Source organism: Eretmochelys imbricata, chromosome 2, assembly GCF_965152235.1.
Source record: "Eretmochelys imbricata isolate rEreImb1 chromosome 2, rEreImb1.hap1, whole genome shotgun sequence".
Taxonomy (NCBI): Eukaryota; Metazoa; Chordata; order Testudines; family Cheloniidae; genus Eretmochelys; species Eretmochelys imbricata.
This window is the reverse complement of record NC_135573.1, coordinates 38,195,548-38,215,068: the sequence shown is the minus strand read 5'-3', so window position 1 is coordinate 38,215,068 and position 19,521 is coordinate 38,195,548. Positions and strand designations below refer to the sequence as shown.

At 44.9% G+C, this 19,521-nt stretch overlaps 1 protein-coding gene across 2 annotated transcripts in view; it reads right to left on the bottom strand.

Annotated features, from left to right (window-relative positions):
* YWHAZ (tyrosine 3-monooxygenase/tryptophan 5-monooxygenase activation protein zeta) overlaps nucleotides 1-17,720 on the bottom strand; it is a 34,882-nt gene extending 17,162 nt beyond the window's left edge. Inside the window, exons 1-2 of one of the 2 annotated variants that reach the window (XM_077809904.1) lie at nucleotides 17,586-17,720; nucleotides 14,599-14,902 (exon numbers count right to left, since the gene is read on the bottom strand). In XM_077809904.1, the coding sequence (XP_077666030.1) occupies nucleotides 14,599-14,892 (294 nt within the window). In that variant the 5' untranslated portion in view covers nucleotides 14,893-14,902; nucleotides 17,586-17,720. Of the gene's footprint in view, nucleotides 1-14,598; nucleotides 14,903-16,747; nucleotides 16,944-17,585 lie in introns of those variants that run through there. The other variant, XM_077809905.1, reaches the window with a different exon arrangement.
* Nucleotides 17,721-19,521: the final 1,801 nt, after the last annotated feature.

The window sequence follows — 19,521 nt, the reverse complement described above, 5'->3', positions numbered from 1 at the left end:
TCAATACTTGGTACCAAGGTCAAGCCTTAAACTGCTGAAGAAGAGGAGTTGGCTATGACATGGACATCCAGCAGTCATCCCTCCATAATGCCAACTATAATAAACTTCAGAGCTAAGGGTGAACCATTCAAGAAATATGTTTGCTGGTGATGTTTTAAAGAAAGTCACACCAGTGAACTGGTGGAAGTCACTTAAGCACTTGGATTCAGAGACTAGTGAAGTGATCATCTCACTTTTAAGAGCAGTAGCTTCTTCTGCCGGTGTAGAAATAATATTTTCTTCCTTTAGACTAATTCACTCCAAATTGAGAAATCGTTTGGGACCTGAAAAAGCAGGAAAGCTTGTTTTTCTTTTCCAGATTATGAACAAACAGGAAAATGAAGGTGAAGATGACTGAGTTAGCAGCAGAAGCCAATATTTTAAAGTTTCTCACGTTGACCTGGCTGACACAGTGATTTTTTTTTAAAAATATTTCATTAAACTATTTTAAACAATTTTAACAAAAACAAACCTGATTTTAAAAAAATTGAATGTTTAACTAAATTCAAAAATTCATATGCTTGTTTTGTTAAAATATATGTTTGCTGTTGAAGAAAAAAATCCAGAATACATAACGTTGTTGTTTTATTTAACTAAAACAATTAAAATGTATCTGGTGATGTTCTCCTCCTAATACAGCATGACAAGAAAATCCTCCACATATTAATGATTAACCTGTTGAATGGAGATCGTTCACCTCCCAATGACTTCATAAATATCTGCTTTGGTAAATGAAATAACGAAATAATTCATTTTCAGATAGCTGGAAAACTAATCTGAAAAGTTTTCAAAATAAATCACTTTAAAAATATATAGGGTGTACCTTCTAAAAATGAAACCGACATCTATCTCCAACTTGTGAAGAATACGTATTAAGGTTATAACAACCAACAAGAATGCACTTTTATGTAGAAATCCATGATTAAATCCAGTTTTCCTGACTAGTGATTTAAATCAATTTGATTTAAATTATATCTACCCTGTAAGAACTTATCCATACCTTATGAAAGCTTTCCTTCCTAGGACACTAAAGCCATTGATTACTGTTAAGATATCCAATGAAAGAAAAGCCTAGAAGTACTAATATAAAACTCAGACCTTATGCTGGAAAGACATCAAACTTTAGAAGGACCAAAAATTTGAAGGCCTGCATTTGTAAATGTGTTGGACTGATAAAACAATTACGCTAGTTTAAGAACTCAAATGAGTGTCATGTTAGTTTATAGCAAAACCAATGCCATTTTTTAACATTAATACCAAAACTTGTTTATTTTACAATGTTATATTCAAAATTAATTTTACTAGGGAATGAAAGGGATTAAAAGTACTGGAGGATATTTTACCGCGTTTTACTGATTAAGTCTTACCACGCTTGTTTTTCTCAGTCTAAGCCTTCTTTTATGCAACCTATTTCTGACATGGACCTCCCTGTCCCAGGACACTGGAGTCTCATCTTCTATTAAATCCCTCTTGAAAACCCATTTCTATGAGGCTTCCGACAATTCCACACTTTTCCTTTTTTATATAAAGGGCTCTATTACCACCTTCTGAGTCTTATTTGATTCTGTATTATAAATTCCTGCAGGCAGGCAATCAGATCTATGTCTTGTACAGCATCAAAAATTGGTACTTAAATCTGGCTATATTTTGTAGAAACTACCAAGATTATTTCAGTATTATCTAAATTGCAGTAGTACGTAAGCCCAAATCAGGATCATGGCCCTGTTATGAGAGGTACTGTAACAGGAAGAGTGCCTGCCAAAAATGCTTTTAGTCTAAAAGGGGATACAAGTAAAACTACCACACTTGATGGTAGACCCTTGTCATCATATTAATTCCATATGCAAGATATCGTCTATTACAAAGAAGTTTTGTGTTTCTTTAAGAAGGAATAGTAGGGACTGGAGTAAGAAAGGAATATAAAGAGACAGGAAAAAGAGCAAGAAACATAACAGAGAAAAAATAAGGGTGACCGGTTGATGGGTGATTAGTGGCTCTCCATTTGCCCTTCTACACTGCAAATCAGTGACAGTCCATCAAATCTTTTATAAGTTGTAGCACATTTTGGTCATTTAAATTTACTCATGTAGTTTTGAGAGATTACAGTGCAGAGCTGTAAGATACTTCTGCAATTTCCAGTGTTATTTATTAAAAAGCTATATTTTGCACGTTCCTTCCCTTCATGTAGGCCGTGTACATCAATAACTGGCCATGCATAAGATCAAGTGCAACATTATCCAAACTGCCTGAGATCTGGACTCCTTTGAAAGCAAAAGGAACTAGGCATTCTACAATAGGCAAGGGTGCCACTAACTGCCTTAGTGTAAGTTATATTTTACAGCATTATGTATGTGATGTTTCAAATGAACAGCTTAAGAGGTTTTTCTCCCTACCAATGAAGTAGGAAAAGAACATACGTTAGACAATCTAAGTTGAGTTATTTTTCAGTGCACACACAGCACAAGGAGAAAAGATCGTGATCTAGTCTGTGTTCCAAATGGAATTTTATATTAAATCTAAACTTATGAGCATGCCAACAGTGCAGGACCATAGTTGTCCCAGTGATATTCCATTTTAGGACTGTACATCTACTTTTACAGGATCTCATCTTGATCAGATTTTATGATAAACTTAGATATTTTCTTCTGCAATACACACTGGATTTGTAGTTATGACTGTTTGCCATCCAGCAACTATTAAACGTCAGTTACGTCTATGGAGTACGAGAGCCATCACTTACAAAATACAAGTTTTCTGGCTTCTTTCCATACATTTGTCTTTCTCCCTGTGCAGCAGGAGAAAGAGAAAAAAATTCACACTGAGTATAATTTGATAAATGCTAATCAGTAGCAGCATTAAATGATTTTATCAAGCTATCTCAAAAGTTGAAACTATTGCCAATAAAAAGGAATCTTTAAGATGTCCATTTTCTCCTAGTTTGAGGATCACATGGATACTATGTACTTAGCATTCCCTTGCTACAGGCAACTTCTAGGGAGAAGCCTCTTCAGATGCTCTGGATTACAAGAGTTCTGTCAAGAGCTTTAGGCTACCCTGTCCTTTACTAGTAGAGTAAAACACTTCCACCCCTTTCAGACTAGTAATTATAACAAGTTAGCCAAACATCTGTTTTTATCAGGACTTACTCACAGATGGGAGTTTCACCAATGGAAAAAAACCATGAATGAATATGGTTCAGTCCAGACTAAGCCAGACACAAACATGTGTGGCAAGTAAAGGGATCTAGTTCTGAGGCACACCTACGCCCTGGTCTACACTAGGACTTTAGGTCGAATTTAGCAGCGTTAATTCGATGTAAACCTGCACCCGTCCACACGATGAAGCCCTTTATTTCAACTTAAAGGGGTCTTAAAATCAATTTCCGTACTCCACCCCGACAACTGGATTAGCGCTTAAATTGGCCTTGCCGGGTCAAATTTGGGGTACTGTGGACACAATTCGACGGTATTGGCCTCCGGGAGCTACCCCAAAGAGCTCCATTGTGACCGCTCTGGACAGCACTCTCAACTCAGATGCACTGGCCAGGTAGACAGGAAAAGAACTGCGAACTTTTGAATCTCATTTCCTGTTTGGCCAGGGTGGCAAGCTGCAGGTGACCATACAGAGCTCATCAGCAGAGGTGACCATGATGGAGTCCCAGAATCGCAAAAGAGCTCCAGCATGGACCGAACGGGAGATACGGGATCTGATCGCTGTATGGGGAGAGGAATCTGTGCTATCAGAACTCCGTTCCAGTTTTCGAAATGCCAAAACCTTTGTCAAAATCTCCCAGGGCATGAAGGACAGAGACCATAACAGGGATCCGAAGCAGTGCCGCATGAAACTTAAGGAGCTGAGGCAAGCCTACCAGAAAACCAGAGGGGTGAACAGCCGCTCCGGGTCAGAGGCCCAAACATGCCGCTTCTATGATGAGCTGCATGCCATTTTAGGGGGTTCAGCCACCACTACCCTAGCCATGTTGTTTGACTCCTTCAATGAAGATGGAGGCAACATGGAAGCAGGTTTTGGGGACGAAGAAGAAGATGATGATAGCTCACAGCAAGCAAGCAGAGAAACCGGTTTTCCCGACAGCCAGGAACTGTTTTTCACCCTGGACCTGGAGCCAGTACCCCCGAACCCACCCAAGGCTACCTCCTAGACCCAGCAGGCGGAGAAGGGACCTCCGGTGAGTGTACCTTTTAAAATACTATACATGGTTTAAAAGCAAGCATGTGAAAGGATTAATTTGCCCTGGCATTCGCGGCTCTCCTGGATGTACTCCCAAAGCCTTTGCAAAAGGTTTCTGCGGAGGGCAGCCTTATTGCGTCCTTCATGGTAGGACACTTTACCACTCCAGGCCAGTAACACGTACTCAGGAATCATTGTGCAATGCTTTGTTGTAGTGTATGTTTGCTGGTGTTCAAACAACATCTGTTCTTTATCTCTCTGTGTTATCCTCAGGAGAGTGAGATATCATTCATGGTCTCCTGGTTGAAATAGGGTGCTTTTCTTCAGGGGACATTCAGAGGAGCCCGTTCCTGCTGAGCTGTTTGCCTGTGGCTGAACAGAAATGTTCCCCGCTGTTTGCCACGGGGAGGGGGAGGGTTGAGAGGGTAGCCATGCAGTGGGGGGAGGCAAAATGCGACCTTGTAACGAAAGCACATGTGCTATGTATGTAATGTTAACAGCAAGGTTAACTGAAAGACTGTAGCCACTGTTTTATAAAATGTGTCTTTTTAAACACCACTGTCCCTTTTTTTTCCCTCCATCAGCTGCATGTGTTTCAATGATCACAGGATCTTCTCCTTCCCAGAGGCTAGTGAAGATTAGAAAGAAAAAAAAAAACGCACTCGTGATGAAATGTTCTCCGAGCTCATGCTGTCCTCCCACACTGACAGAGCACAGATGAATGCGTGGAGGCAAATAATGTCAGAGTGCAGGAAAGCACAAAATGACCAGGAGGAGAGGTGGCGGGCTGAAGAGAGGGCTGAAGCTCAAATGTGGCGGCAGCGTGATGAGAGGAGGCAGGATTCAATGCTGAGGCTGCTGGAGGACCAAACCAGTATGCTCCAGTGTATGGCTGAGCTGCAGCAAAGGCAGCTGGAGAACAGACTGCCACTACAGCCCCTGTGTAACCAACCGCCCTCCTCCCCAAGTTCCATAGCCTCCACACCCAGACGCCCAAGAACGCGGTGTGGGGGCCACCGGCCAACCAGCCACTCCACCACAGAGGACTGCCCAAAAAGAAGGCGGCTGGCATTCAATAAATTTTAAAGTTGTAAACTTTTAAAGTGCTGTGTGGCATTTTCCTTCCCTCCTCCACCACCCCTCCTAGGCTACCTTGGTAGTCATCCCCCTATTTGTGTGATGAATGAATAAAGAATGCATGAGGCAACAATGACTTTATTGCCTCTGCAAGCAATGATTAAAGGGAGGAGGGGAGGGTGGTTAGCTTTCAGGGAAGTAGAGTGAACAAAGGGGAGGGGGGTTTCATCAAGGAGAAACAAAGAGAACTTTCACACCGTAGCCTGGCAAGTCATGAAACTGATTTTCAAAGCTTCTCTGATGCACACCGCGCCCTCCTGTGCTCTTCTAACCGCCCTGGTGTCTGGCTGTGCGTAACCAGCAGCCAGGCGATTTGCCTCAACCTCCCACCCCGCCATAAACGTCTCCCTCTTACTCTCACAGATATTGTGGAGCACACAGCAAGCAGTAATAACAGTAGGAATATTGGTTTCGCTGAGGTCTAAGCGAGTCAGTAAACTGCACCAGCGCGCCTTTAAACGTCCAAATGCACATTCTACCACCATTCTGCACTTGCTCAGCCTGTAGTTGAACAGCTCCTGACTACTGTCCAGGCTGCCTGTGTATGGCTTCATGAGCCATGGCATTAAGGGGTAGGCTGGGTCCCCAAGGATACATATAGGCATTTCAACATCCCCAACAGTTATTTTCTGGTCTGGGAATAAAGTCCCTTCCTGCAGCTTTTGAAACAGACCAGAGTTCCTGAAGATGTGAGCATCATGTACCTTTCCCGGCCATCCCACGTTGATGTTGGTGAAACGTCCCTTGTGATCCACCAGGGCTTGCAGCACTATTGAAAAGTACCCCTTGCGGTTTATGTACTCGCCGGCTTGATGCTCTGGTGCCAAGATAGGGATATGGGTTCCGTCTATGGCCCCACCACAGTTAGGAAATCCCATTGCAGCAAAGCCATCCACTATGACCTGCACATTTCCCAGGGTCACTACCCTTGATATCAGCAGATCTTTGATTCCGCGGGCTACTTGCATCACAGCAGCCCCAACAGTAGACTTGCCCACTCCAAACTGATTCCCAACTGACTGGTAGCTGTCTGGCATTGCAAGCTTCCACAGGGCTATCGCCACTCGCTTCTCAACTGTGAGGGCTGCTCTCATCTTGGTATTCATGCGCTTCAGGGCAGGGGAAAGCAAGTCACAAAGTTCCATGGAAGTGCCCTTACGCATGCGAAAGTTTTGCAGCCACTGGGAATCGTCCCAGACCTGCAACGCTATGCGGTCCCACCAGTCTGTGCTTGTTTCCTCAGCCCAGAATCGGCGTTCCACAGCATGAACCTGCCCCATTAGCACCATGATGCATGCATTGGCAGGGCCCATGCTTTCATAGAAATCTGTGTCCATGTCCTGATCACTCACGTGACCGCGCTGACGTCGCCTCCTCGCCCGGTATCGCTCTGCCAGGTTCTGGTGCTGCATATACTGTTGGATAATGCGAGTGGTGTTTAATGTGCTCCTAATTGCCAAAGCAAGCTGAGCGGCCTCCATGCTTGCCTTGGTATGGCGTCTGCACAGAAAAAAGGCGCGGAACGATTGTCTGCCATTGCTCTGACGGAGGGAGGGGCAACTGACAACATGGCTTACAGGGTTGGCTTCAGGGAGCTAAAATCAACGAAGGGGGTGGCTTTACATCAAGGAGTATTTCAGGCAGGACTTCACGGAGGGTTCCAATAAGAAATGGTGCACCTAAGTTATTGTTCTTATTGGAACAAGGAGGTTAGTCTGGCCTCTGATTGATACATGGCTAGATTTACCTTGCTGTACCTTCTCTGTGAGTGACTGCAGTGTGACCTAGAGGAATGAGTCCCCTAGACGGGGGGCGGGGGGGAGCGCAAATGAGTACAAAACAAATCTGGTCTTTTCTTGTTTTGATCCACTCCATCTATCTTTTACATCTTTGGCTGGCAGCAGACGGTGCAGAAGGACTGCATGCCATCCACATCTCATGGCTGCTCGGCAGAAGATGGTGCAATACGACTGCTAGCCATCCTCATCTCTTGCCTGCCCGGCAGAAGATGGTACAGTACGACTGCTAGCAATCCGTATCGCCTGCCTGCTCACCATAAGACGGTTCAATAGGACTGTCTGCAGGACTGAAGAGAATGACCTGGTCAAGTCACTCCAAATTTAGTCCCTGCGCCCATGTCTGCCCAGGCGCTCCTGGCTGACGTGGCCAGGAGCACCTCGGACATGACGATGACGGCTACCAGTCATATTGCACCGTCTGCTGCCAGAAGGCAATGGGTTGCTGCTACTGTGTAGCAATGCAGTACCGCGTCTGCCAACACCCAGGAGACATAGGGTGACGGTTACCTGAGCGGGCTCCATGCTTGCCGTGGTATGGCGTCTGCACAGGTAACTCAGGAAAAAAGGCGCAAAACGATTGAAAGCAGCAGCAGACACGGAGGGAGGGAGGGAACGGGGGCCTGACGATATGTACCCAGAACCACCCGTGACAATGTTTTAGCCCCATCAGGCATTGGGATCTCAACCCAGAATTCCAATGGGCAGTGGAGACTGCAGGAACTGTGGGATAGCTACCCACAGTGCAACACTCCGGAAGTCGACGCTTGCCTTGGTACTGTGGAAGCACTCCGCCGAGTTAATGCACTTAGAGCATTTTCTGTGGGGACACACACACGCGAATATATAAAACAGATTTCTAAAAAACCGACTTCTATAAATTTGACCTTATTCTGTAGTGTAGACATACCCTAAGAGATGCTGTTCAAATAGAAATTTATCTGAGCTTAAGCAAAACTGGTTTACTAGAAGCAGTGTGGCCTGGAGGAATGGATTATTAGTAAGGCAACTTTATTACAATAATTTCATCAACAATCAGTAGAAAGCTACAAGGAACAGCAGGGGGTCAGAGGGAAAAAGACAGTCATAGTATTAGGCAACTGACCAAATATGTGTCATTTTTATTTTGGTAGTGTCAGTTTCCTACTTGTTACTGGCAAGTTCATTTTTAAGTTCTTGCAAAAGTTAAAGAAAAGCTTTGTTCGGATGCCATCATATAGTACCAAGCACTGTGTGTAGTTCTTGGTATTCATGCTAGAAATTAAAGTCAGGTGGGAATTAATGAGGGAAAAACAAATGGCTATCAGAAAGATGTGTTCTCACTTCCAAATACTGACTGTTCCATGAAACTTGTACTGACTTTTTCCATGTTCCTGCTTGCACTTATTAAGGGGATCTCTCACACCTAGTCACTATGGTGATTGGTGCAACAAATACATCTAGCTAGAAGGCCAGAACACACAATATTGACAGCTGTCCTTTCCTTTGTCCATACAGCTTTATTGTTAAGAATGAACCACGTATCTTGACTGTGCTGGAATCCAGACACTTTGCTACCCTGTTAGTGAGCCAAAGTTTCATACCTTTGCAGAAAAATTAGTAGAATCAAATGTAGTCATTCTGATTTATATTACACCAAACTGATCAGGGAAGTTAACAGTCCATCTCAAACTCAAAGTTATTGATGACTGAGAGAGTTTCAGTTCTGCTTTGTGATTTTGGAGCTGTTAGCAGCATATTAGTAGTTTGACTAGAAACCTTTTGTTAGAGAATTAAAGGAAAACTATCTTGTTATTTTAGCAAGTTCCTACACCTTTGTGATGGGGAAAAGAGTTCAGATAGGTGCAGCTACAACCAGGAAGTAATTCTCACAAATTAACAGTGTGAAGTCAGAAGACTCAATGAGTTTGCACCGGCCTCCTATTCAATACTTTGGCAACTGTACACTGAAGCCTAATGGAAAGACTGATCATAGACAGTTAAATCAAGAGGAGACCTCATTTAGAGCCTTAATGGAAAACTAAAAATTGAAATATAGCTAGTAATCTCTCTGAAATATACCGGTTACCTTCAATGCATCACTTGTAAATCCAAAAGACTAACAATTTAATTCATGAATTTAGAATTTCTAACATTCTTTAGCATATAATAGTCTTAACTAATGGTTCTAAAACAGAAACACAGATATATTACAACTGCTAATGACTAAGATTTTTCAAGAGAGCCTAAGGGGACTAGGCATTCAACTCCCACTGAATTTTAATAATTGGAGCACATAACTCTCTTTAGATGCCTTTGAAAATTCAAATAAAGTTCTTGATACAAGTTCTGGCTAAACTTCTGCTGCATACTCCAAAAAGTTTTGAATACAGGACAAAAAACATGAATTGACATGGAGACTAAATATCAAGTCTACATTTAGAAAAGATGTTAAATGGCCATAGAATTACATGCAGCGATAGTACTTCCATGGAAGTACTGAATATCTTCTCTGGCAAGTTTGTTAAAATCTTTCACAGTATAGTGAATTATATTGTATCACAAGAGTTAAGCAATGCAGCTGCTGAAAAAAACCCACTGAACTCAACCAACTGATTCACTGTTATTACACCACTAGAGCCCACCAGCAACCCACCAGTCTACCTGCCAGAAAAATTACGGCGGTGTTCCTTAAAAATTAGTAGGCTGGAAGTAGGACACTATGTTAGATGCCACTTTTAAAGTAAAAATATAGTCATGTATGTCCATCTGCAAAAGCATTCAAAGGTAACTCAAACCCTAGACAAGCCAAGTGGGGGATGTTAATTTTGCTAGTACTACTCATTAACATCTGATGCAGAAATATGATTAAGTACAGATGGAATGTGGTAAATATGAATAGGTGATAGCATATTAACCTCTTACACCTATATATCTTTATCAATGGAATATGAAATAGTGTTTTAGAATGGCCAATTCCCAAAACTAAGGCAACAGACATCCCTGCTGCAGCACTTTGAGAACAAGCAGTCACTTGGGTCTGTTCTGACGCTACTTATGCTCCTTCACAAACACATAAAATTTGGGGGGTTTTATATATGCTCTTCAGAGAACTGTATACCAAAAAAATACAGGTGGATGATTAAATTCTGCCCTCTTCCTTCAGTTCTGCTACTACCCAGCTTCAGTTTACAGTGTGTACTTATAGCAAGTGTAAGTAGATGCACTTCCCTGAAGAAGTGCCACTGTAAACTTCTGACCCTGAAATTAGTATGAAGCAATTGTTTTACAGACACAATCTGAGGAAGAAGGCCTCATTACCTCATTCAAGGAGTCCCTGGACAGACCACTTGTCCCTGGATTTTTTGGCTGAGCAAAACAAGGCCCTAAACTCAACTGCATTTTTCTAACAATAACTTGGAACATCGCATTGATCAATTCCAAAATTTCAGGGAGTATTCTAGGCATCAAAAGACAACTCTATTAATTTTGATGTAAAAAGAAACACCAGAGACTCTGCATTCAGAGAATAATCAGGCTTCCTGGTACTGCCTACACATATATCAGTGGCAGCCATTTAACTTGCTGTGTGGAGAAGATATTTCTGTCAGAGGCCAGACAAAGAGAGAGTCTTACATGGTGGCTTTGTGGGAGACAACTCTAGCGAGTGGACAAAAGGAGAGACATACAAGGGAACAGAGGTGGAAGTGGTGATGAGGGAAATCAGGGACCCAGAAGAGGAAAAAAAGAGGTAGGGGGCATGGAAACAGTGACCTCCAGTCTGTGGAAGGACTGGGAAAGGGAAAATAGAGCCTGGGAAGGGAGGTGCAGGGGGGTAATGGAGGACACAGACTCAAGCACAGAAGAGTTGCAGGGACTCCCTGAAATAGAAAAGCAGGGAAGGTAGCACATAAGGAGCTTACGAGGGAGATGGAGGAATGCAAGGAGCCCCTGGTATGTGCAATGTGCCAGGACTATAGAATCTATGAATATATCTATATCTATCTATAGCTGTATCTTCCTACTGTATTTTCCACTGCATGCATCCGATGAAGTGGATTTTAGCCCACAAAATCTTATGCTCAAATAAATTTGTTAGTCTCTAAGGTGCCACAAGTACTCCTGTTCTTTTTGAGAATCTATGAAGTATGCGTTCCCCCAGTACTACTTTCCATTGTAAATTGTCAGCTACTGCTTGTGTTTTAAGTGAGCACCTAGCAACTGGCGTAGGCCAATGCTTGTCTGAAGCCCTGTGCTTCCTTTACAGCTGTTAAAGTGTTTTGGAAAAGCCAGTACCTGTATACATACTATGAAGTGCCACATCCTTTAGAAAGTATTCCTTGACCAATTTCCCACGCTTCCATATCAGAATAATTCCAGTTTAAGTGGAAGATTGGTAATACCAGGGTCACAGCAGGTCAGCAGCAGAGCTGGGAACAGAACCCAGATCTCCCAAATCCCAATCCACTGCCCCAACAAATGGATTGTGTTCATGCTATTTATTTTAATCTACCACTTTTATACGTTCCCAGCAAATTACGAACGCAGCATCATAAAGCTCCAGCACAACCAACTGCCGCCACATTCTGGTAATGTCACAAACAGTAGACTAAAGGGCTTCCCCCCACCACTTTCCTAATCTATCAATTTAGCGATTAGGATATCTATTACTTCCAAGTGAATTGTGGTACAATATTTCATACTTTGCAGTGTTTCCTGAATGACCCTGCAAATACCGAGGGAGAGCAGCAGCTTAAAAAAGTCATTTATTTAATGATCAAGTAGAGTGGGAAAGAAAAGCGAATACATTCATTTAAATGGAGCTTGTTAGGGAAGCATAGGGAGCCTGAGTAGTTTTTGCATGAAACTTTGTAAAGGCCATGAACTGTGTATAACTGGAACTTTATTACCCACACTTAAGATCCAGTTGTCTATATAAAAGCAGAGTCAATAACTACGCTCTCTGTTCAGTCTCATTTCCCTCTGAAATTATTTAGTTTGCTATGTGGATAGTTGTAGGCTATTCTATAGAGTCCAACTACAAAAACTTGTAATTAAAGTAAGTCTCTTTTCATTTTCACTCAGATAGTAGTATCATGCAGATACCTATGTTGAATATGCAGCTAAAATATGCTGTTGTAGTTGATTCTCTCACTTAGTAACATGGGCTACAATGAATGTGGACTGGATTTTATCCCGTTTGCCCATCTCAAGTCATCGAATCTGGTACAGAAACTTCTTGGTACATACTAGTTTAATTAATGAGTCTATGTGGGACATCTTATCCATCAAGAAAGAAGAGTCAGTTTAGCTATAAATGTTAATTCTTTAACCAAAATTTTAACCTTGATAATTAGTGCACCTTTGAAAGCATTTTTATAGCCAGTCACATGGATACATAAGATAGTAATAGTCTAACTTTTTTTTTTTTTTTTTTAAACCTAGCATTTAGAAGAGCAGTTTTCTTAAAAAAAAGTCACTGACCAGGGCATTGTTTCATCTGGATGGTGGCTTAGTCCAAACAGGTTTAGTTTTGATTAAGAATAACTGGACCGGCCACACCCAGATGAGTAAGATTTTAGCTGGCTGAAGTCAGTTAAGTATGCTGAGTAGTAATGATCTAAACAGATCATTTATATTTCTGATCACCAAATACAGCAAACAATTTAAAGTCCCTTCTGAAATCTGAAGGATACTGACAGGCTTTTTTTTTTTTTGGGCTTGTTTTTCCACACACAGATACCTTAGATTAAAACATGCTGAAATAGTTTAATATTTTAGTTTCCTGCTTTATTTTTTAAGCAGGAACAATGAAAACCTTGTTTCAGAATCTGTTTTTCATGCTCGAGAAAAAAATACTTCAGTTTGATTGCAAACACTGCTGTGTCCAATAAATCTTTTAGCAGAATTAAGAAATCTTTTATGAAGTTGTTGGCCTTAAAGCTTTATGAACCTAGTTTACAAGGCTGAGTTTTGTATTAAGTCTGCCCAAGCAGTGTCCTTTTCAAAAATTCTGTTCTCTCCCACCAATATGAGACCTACTGAAATAAAATTAGGAATTAGCAGCTTTGGGTAGTAGTCCTTAATTGGATTGAAGCACACTTCACATTGAGAAAGTTGTTTTAATAGTGTTACATCTGCGTAAGCTTGGCAGTCCCAGTTCCATAGGCACTTTAAAGTTACCCTTATATTAATGATAAGACACATTCTGCATGAGTACTTTTAGTGTGCCAATCTCCAAGGAAGATAGACCCTAAATAGAACTAGACACTCAGGATGATGCTGAAATTGCCATATTCTCTTCTACACCTTTGAAGAAGTTGTATTCCATACATTTCAGTTCATTCTAAGGAATGATCATATCGCATTTCATCTAGTGACTATCCACCAGCCAAGATTTAAGGTGAGTCAGTAACCTTAATAGAAGTTTAAAAGAAGGGTTCAGCTAAAACGTGCATACCATTTTAATCAACACTTGCATGTATCTTAGCTGATTTTACAACATATACATGTATAACTTCAATCCTTATATCACAAAATTTCAGTGAAGTTCTTGATTTACTGTCGCTGTTCTCACCAGCAATAGGATTTCTACCTCAGCACACATGCAAAAGGAAGACACTCACTAGCAATGAGTTCATTGTATACCAGTATGTGTGTATTATTGTAAAGTTCGAAAAATGTAGGTAACTAGATACTTCAAAGAGCGTTTTTGGCTCCTGAATCATCATAATTAGAAACTTAAACATTCAGCCTTCATGTTAACAAATCTTATTTTATACTGCAAGCCATAAAAGTAGGCTAACTCTAGAGATCACCTTCTTTGTTATAGCTTTTTATCACTCAAAGCTGTAACTTGAAGAGGGCATCAGTAGCTTTGCTACTGCCTCCTTGTGCAGACAGTTTTCTGCATGGCTGAGTCATAACTAACATTACATCATCTTACCCAGGGAGGGGCACAATTTCCATAGTGAGAATTACAACCTCATACAAGCAGCACAGTATACTGAAGATTCCAGATACAAAAGTCATCTGGGTTATGTGAAAAAAATATTTCTTTGAAAAGAAACCAGGTTCAATGTCCCTTAATTAGTTCATTCATAGGTAAGTATAGTGTCAATATTTTTGCTTATATACAAACAAGTGTATAATTAAGAAATCAATGGAATATAAAGTCTACGTACAATAAAGAGTTTCAACAAGTTTGCAAATATGTAAGAGTTGATGCCCATGAAGACTTTAATAGAAGTTTTGGAATTATGTATTCAAGGAAGAGAAGTCACTCGGTTATCTAATTTTGTTTTTCAGAAGTGGTGGTATGGGGGAGATTTTGGATGCTTTGCATAGAATGCCTCAGTTTTTAGCAAGGGTCTGAAAAATAGTAGTTTAACAGGGCCAAAACTATTTACCCTGCAATATTAAGCAAACACTAATTAAATACAGTTTTATTATCTCTCACCAGCACATCATTGCAGATGTCTCTTAGCTCTGTCTCAATTTTCTCTCTGTATTCTCGGGCCATCTGCTGTTTTTTCTCAGCACCTTCCGTCTTTTGTTCAATACTTGAGACGACTCTCCAAGATGACCTACGGGCTCCTACGACATTTTTGTAAGCAACAGAGAGAAGATTCCTCTCCTCATTGGACAACTCAGCTCCTTGCTCAGTCACAGACTTCATGCAGCCTGCCATGTCATCATATCTCTCAGCCTGCTCAGCCAGTTTGGCCTTTTGCACCAGCTCATTTTTATCCATGCTGATTTTTCTGAAGAAGGAAAATAGGAAGGCATTATTTAAACAATATTCATCAAGGGCAAATTAGCCTCATATGTAGAATGAGTCTTTTTTTAAAATTATATAATATTCTAGCTTGTCAGTTATGCAACTAAGGCTCTCAATGCTTGGATATTTATAAAACCAGTGACTTAAGTCTTCATGCCATGACATTTCTACAAATTCAGACCTTTAATTAACACTTCTAATCTTTCATTTCAGAGATCACATCACATTTGGAAGATTAAGGTGCACCATTTCTGTGCTTTCCCAAGTATGTAGACAATTCAAGTGCCTCTTGCCACTGCTCAGAGTTCTCTTCAGACTACTTCCAAGCAGCATCAGCATGATTAAGTTGGTCAGTTTCATTTTTCTGATGATTGGAGAACAAATTGGAAGCAGCATCAGTTGCTGACCCTTAAACAGTTCAGAGGAAGACCAGTCCAAAAAATAAATGAAAAACAGAATCTAAAAAAACCCTGAACAACTCCAGGCTGAACTAGCTGCACAAAACTCCCAACTCCCTCAAGAAGTTGAGGCTCTAGAATGAAGAAAAATAACTCTGCCACAGCCAGAAGGAGTTTTTAAACTTTCAGATACTTACTAGCCAGAGGTTGATATCACAGCTTGGGCCCTAATCATACACCCACATACACTTGTAGCCCTCCTAGAAAGGGAGGGGCTGAGCTTCTCACCTGGGCATTGCTCTTCCACCTTACTGGTTATGGCTTGATGGGCACATTGCCCAATTTGAGTAAAAACCCTCATTGAGATGCAAGTGTTAGCTGGGTGTGTTGTAGACCTTTTGGTCTGCATCTTAACAAGCCCTTTCAATCATACCGATCTAACTTGATTAAAATATACCCTTTTGCATGTCAGAATGGTTAGAGTCCACCACCCCCCACACTCATTTCACTAGTCTTTGGTTCATAATATTTGGTAATTATTTCAAGCCCTGCAATATTCACTAGCTATAAGATTCCTTGGAATCTTAACTGATGAGGCTAAAAAGTGTGTTTTTATATTACTTATTCCAACTGCCATCCCATTGCTCCCCAACAGTTTTGTTTGTCTTACATAAGTGTAATACTTCACATAAGACTATTGGAATTGAATTTCTTGTATTTAAACTCAATTTTAAAAAATTTAGATTTTTTTCAGAGATCAGGTCATCTCAAGGGTGAAAGACGTTTCAGTAGCTGTTTCAACCAACACTGGTCAAGAACAGTTGCTCCATTTCTCTGTAATATTTTCTAGGGTGGATTAAGGCCTTGACCACACTGCAAACACTGTTAAGAAGCCATTTTACATAATGGTTGCAGCTACAGCAATGATACCACCCAGTATAGATTAGACAGGGCAGATATGGTTAAAACATTCTCTGAAAGCCACTTGATCAAACTGTGATTACTGGCCAGCTAACGCTAGCAGACTGGCACGGCAGGATCCTGGACAGCACTGCTGCACTTTAACAGAAGAGAAGCTACTTTCATGAAGCACAGCGATGGTGGAAAAATGCCAGTCAATTCCTCTGTACACTAGATCGCGTCTTGACAGCATAAAATGGTGCTGCTGGAGCTCTCCGCAGCGCCGGGCCACGGTGCGCGCTTGCAGCCGGCAAGGCTACACCGAGCGCGGGGCGGTGGGGCGGCTACACCATGAAATCGACGCGGCGTGGGCGAGGAGGGACAACCGGGCTAGACTCCTCCCGCCGCCCCTCCCGCGCTGCGGCCGCCGCATCCGCCCGGTTCCGAGACAGGCAGCGCCTCGGCTGGGCTCTTTGTCATGGCGGATCCGTGCCAGAGCCCAGCCCACTGTGCGCGCTAACCCCGCTCACCTCAGCCCAGCGGCGGGGGGAGGAGGCGGCCGCGCCCCCGCCCCCGCCCCGACACAGAGCGACAGTGGGGAAAGCCGCAGCCCGGCGCAGTCGCCACACGGGCGAGAGAGGGGGCGCGGAACCCGCCCCGCGGCGCCAGCGCAGTCGCCGCCCTACAGGAGCTGCCGTGGCCGCTCGGGAGCCCGGGCAAAGCGCCCATTACACGCCCCACGGCCCGGGTCCCCAGCGACACCCCGGCTCCCTCCGCGCCGGGATCCGGGGCGGGGCCACCGCACCAAGGCGCTCCAGGAACCCCGCTCGACCAGGCGGAGGCAGCGCTGCCGGCGGGAGACCACACCCAACCAGCGAGCCGCCTGCGCCCCACAAGCTACGCGCCCGACCCCAGGCAGGCGGCACCCCTGCCGGCGGGGCCCCGCGCGCCCAGGTGGGGCGGCCCGCACCGGCCCCGGAGGGACTGCGCCCCCTGCCCCGCTGCCTGCCCGGCCCGAAGGAGCCCCCGCCCAGCAGCCCCACCTGCCAGAGGAGCTGACCCCCTGCCCCGGCTCACACGCTGCTGCCCCCGCCTCCCCCAACGGCTCCATCTTCCCCCTCTCCGAGGCAGCAACCTGGCAGGGAGCACAGGGAGGGGCGGACCCAGCCCCACCTGTGCAGCGCAGGCCACGTCCGCAGCGGCGGAATAGTTACCTGGGGGCCAGCGCCCCCGCGCCCTGCCCGCGGAGCCCGGCGCGGGGAGCCGCCCTGCTGCCTGCGAAAGGACGGGGGGAGCGCCGCTATCCCGCCAGCTCCTTCCCCCCTTGCGGACGCCCCGCAGGGCTGGCTGTGCCGTGGGCCCCGTTACCTGTGTAAGGAGGAAGCGGCGGCGCGAGTGTCTCGGGGCGGGTAGCCGGCACGGACTGTAGCTCTCTAGCCCTGCTGCTCTCTCCGCTGCAGCCTCTCTCCCAGCGCCGCACACGGGGTCTCCGCCAATCACTGCGCCGCAACGCACGGGCACCACACTGCCCGTGACGTCAAACGGGGCCATGGCAACCGCGAGCGAGCGAGCGAGCGCCTGCGCCCGCGCCTTCCCCGCCGCCCCACAGGGCGGGGGCCGCACCAACTGCCGCTGGCGTCGGCGCGCGCAGCACCGCGGGGGACACGCCTTGCCCCGCCACAGCCTGTGCCGCGGGCGCGCGCCTTTGCTTCCAACTGCAGCGTGTGAGTGAGCAAGCGCTTGCGGGGTCCGCGCCGCTCCCCTGGCGGCAGGGCTGGGAGAGGCTGCGCACCGATTCTCCCTTCCCCCACACAGACCTGCCACAATGCCGTCTTCCGTCGGGGAGGGGCTCCCTCCTGCTGACTTGTGCGAGGTGCCCTCGGTGAGGCGGCGTCTCTCAGTTCAAATAGCCCCAAATGGGGCTGGCTGAAGCCCCGGCTCCCATGTGACACACGACATTTCAAAGCAGTCTGAGTAACCCTGCAGCAGCTCTTTAGAGCAGTGGGTTCCAAACATTTTTTCTGGGGACCCAGTTGAAGAAAATTGTTGATGCCCGTGGCCCAACGGCGCTTGGGTTTGGGGTGCGGGAGGGGCTCAGGGCTGGGGCAGTGGGGTGGGGGGTGAGGGCTGCAGGGTGGGGCTGGGAATGAGCAGTTCAGGGTGCAGGAGGGTGTCTGGGCTGGGGGTGGGGATGGGGGGTTTGGGGTGCAGGAAGGGGTTCCAGGTTTAGGGGGCTCAGGGCTGGGGCACAGGCTTACCTCTGGTGGCTCCTGGTCAGCGGCACAACCAGGGTTCAGAAGCAGGCTTCCCGCCTGGCCTGGCACCGCGCACCGCACTGCGCCATGTAAGCAGCCAGCAGCAGGTCTGGTTACTAGGTGGAGGCACGCAAGCGGCTTCGCATGACTCTCGCCCGCATGCATGTCCCCCCTCCCCCCAGCACTACTTGGGATGGGGGCAGCACGCGGAGCCCCGTGGCCCCCCTGCCTAGAAGCCAGACCCGTTGCTGGGGTGCAGCGTGGTATTGGAACAGATAGGCACTAGCCTGGGCAGCACCGCTGATGGGACTTTTAATGTCCTGGTTGGCGGTGCTGACCAGAGCGACTCAGTGCCTGACATGCCGAAAAAGGCTGCTTTAGAGCACCTAGGAGAGTTGAGCTTGAAGCAGAAAGCTGGTTTTACCCTTCACTCTAGCAAAGCTGGTGCTCTGCTGTCATCCATCGATCTGAGTTTTATGCCATTGCCCATCACTGGAGGATCTGAGTTCCTTAAACAGAAAATCAATAGCAATAGCAGAGTCCCTAGTGGCCTTCCTGGAGTCTCTGGCACTTCTCCCTTTATGCGGTCAGATCTCTGCTGGGGATAGGGCCGGGGGTTTCAGGAGGGGTGGGGGAGGGTTGAGAAGGGTATTGAGTATAAAAGAGGTGTTTGAATTGTGAGCATTACTTATGATGGAAAGGGTTCCTCTGACAGAAAATGGCAACATTATCTAAAAATGGTCAGACTGCATCCACCCGATCAATTGGTCTACAGCCAGATCATCTTGCCAGAGAATGCTTTGTCTTCCACTTCGCACATTTGTCATCCTGGGTTATGAGGAAAGGTTAAAAGAATTGGGCATGTTTAACCTAGAGAAAAGAATATTGGGGGCAACATGATAACAGTCTTCAAATATGTCAAAGGTTATAACACTTCTGAGGGAATTCTGCACCAAAAGAAATTTCTGTGCATAATATTTTAAAATTCTGCACATTTTATTTGTTAATAAATAAACTTGGAGGCTCCAGACTGGCAGCGGGGAGCACAG